The sequence below is a fragment of the Pygoscelis adeliae genome, unplaced genomic scaffold, assembly GCF_000699105.1.
Source record: "Pygoscelis adeliae isolate BGI_AS28 unplaced genomic scaffold, ASM69910v1 Scaffold255, whole genome shotgun sequence".
In the NCBI taxonomy this organism is placed as follows: domain Eukaryota; kingdom Metazoa; phylum Chordata; class Aves; order Sphenisciformes; family Spheniscidae; genus Pygoscelis; species Pygoscelis adeliae.
This window is the reverse complement of record NW_008824872.1, coordinates 221,573-223,519: the sequence shown is the minus strand read 5'-3', so window position 1 is coordinate 223,519 and position 1,947 is coordinate 221,573. Positions and strand designations below refer to the sequence as shown.

At 51.5% G+C, this 1,947-nt stretch overlaps 1 protein-coding gene across 1 annotated transcript in view; it reads right to left on the bottom strand.

Annotated features, from left to right (window-relative positions):
- LOC103917384 (cathepsin G-like) overlaps positions 1-1,407 on the bottom strand; it is a 2,379-nt gene extending 972 nt beyond the window's left edge. Inside the window, exons 1-3 of the mRNA XM_009324510.1 lie at positions 1,383-1,407; positions 874-1,027; positions 259-400 (exon numbers count right to left, since the gene is read on the bottom strand). Coding sequence (XP_009322785.1) covers positions 259-400; positions 874-1,027; positions 1,383-1,407 — 321 coding nt within the window. The remainder of the gene's footprint in view (positions 1-258; positions 401-873; positions 1,028-1,382) is intronic.
- Between the last annotated feature and the right edge of the window lie 540 nt (positions 1,408-1,947).

Here is a 1,947-nt window from a genome sequence, read left to right as displayed (position 1 = left end):
CAGCACACTAGTCTTATCCTGTGTCGTCGATGTCCAGCCCCAGCCAGCCACTGTGCACATAGTTCCCGGTTCCACATGCTCGTTGTGACTGGGCAAGGGGATAGAACTCACTTGCTTAGTCAGCTTGGCCCTTGGCTTCAGCTGCCAAGCATAGAGAACGTAGGATTAGAGCAGGCAAAGGAATGGGAACAAGTTCATGGGGTTGGGGAAGTGAGCAGGGGGAGACCCCTCAGGCAGCAAGGATGTGTGGGGACATACCTTCAGCAGCATGATGTCATTTTCAAGGGTATCTCCTGAATAGCTGGGGTGGATGACCCAGTGGCGAATGTGGAATACCTGCTGGCTCGGCTCTTTCTTACTTATGTTGTGGGCTCCCAGGGTCACAGTGATATTCACTTTCCTGCCAGGAAACACCAACATGTTCCAGCTGCGCTGACCACAGCCACACAGCCACACAGCCCCCACGTCAGGTGGTTTGAGGGAGGTGGGGGTATGCCTCCCCAGAGACTAGTTCTCCGCAAGTTGCCCTCTGTAGCCTGGGTTCCTTCCACAATTCAACCGAGGGTCCCTTACCCCATGCTGACACAGGTCTGAGGTGTCCCATTCTGAAGACAAGAGGGAGACAGGGAATGGGAGACACCAGCCCCTCTTGTCCAACAGTAGCTCTGACCCATGGTAGGAACCATGGACCAGGAGACCGCTGCCGAAGAATCCTGTCCCAGGCACACAGCCCCTGGCAGCCAATTCCTGCAACTCACAGGGGATGGCTCGGCTCACAGAGAGCCCTGCTGTGCCTGAAGAGACTACAGAGTACTCTTTCACCCCAGACCAGGACTTGAAGAAAACCCACATACAAGAAAGACAGGGCCTTACGTTTTTCGAGCCACACAGTGAGCTGCTGAGAGCACTGCATTTGGGCGAAGTAGGAACCCTCCACACTGAGATCTACCTGACTCACTTCCAATTAATAAATAGGCCATGTAGGGCCTGGAGTGGGGCTTAGCTTCCCATCCGCCAATGATCCTTCCTGGAAGAGAGATGAGAAGTGTTACTATCACATATGCCACTATTTACCATCAAGTTTGGAGCTGCATGAGGAGAGAGGGTCATCCTCTGACATCATATGCCAATGATGCCAATAACTCTCCTTCCTTGGGCTGTCCAAAGCATTGCTTATGCACAGTGGAGAGAAAAACAAGCAACACTTCCTGGGGATGACTGACCATACCTGACTCTGGATGTCTGAAATGCTATCAAAGGGCAGTACGCTAGTACCTATAATGCGTCACTGCTGTCAGGCACAGTCTGAGTTGAGAGAGATGAGTAGAAGAGAGAGTAGAGATATGAGAAACGGCAAGGCAGGTACCAGACAGATTTCCTACCCAGTGCCCATTTCTGCCCTTGCATGTCCTCGTCAATCCTGTTTCTGTGTACTCACCAGCCCCAGACCCTGGAACAAGGAGAAAAGCACTTGCAAGCAGAAGGAGAAGCAGCATCTTCCGCCACTGTCCTGAAGCACCAAAACAGTTGTTATGGCCAGGCAGGAGACAGGTACAGAATGGCAATCTATATATACGAAGTTTGGAGCTGAAACAGGAAACCTCAGCCTGCTTTCAGCTTGTGTCGTTTGCCGCTTTCTTTCTTACAAACCCCAGACTGTGGTTTGGTGAGGGGTTCGTGTCACAATCTCTGTTTTTTGTCACCATCTCCTCCAACAGCTGGAGAGATCAGGTCTTTTTCAGAGCACCCAGAGTGCTCAGTACCCAGGCAGCAGTGAGAGGAGTGGGATATCTCCAGTCGAATGCACATCTCATTGGAGACCCTTGGCAAGAGCCTCCTTGGATCCTAGATATGGGTTGGGTTGTTTTGTTTTGGGTTTTTCTTTTTCTTTTTCTTTTTTTCCCTGTCCCCTGATAGGAACAGTGAGAGCTCAACAGGGCCAGGCAG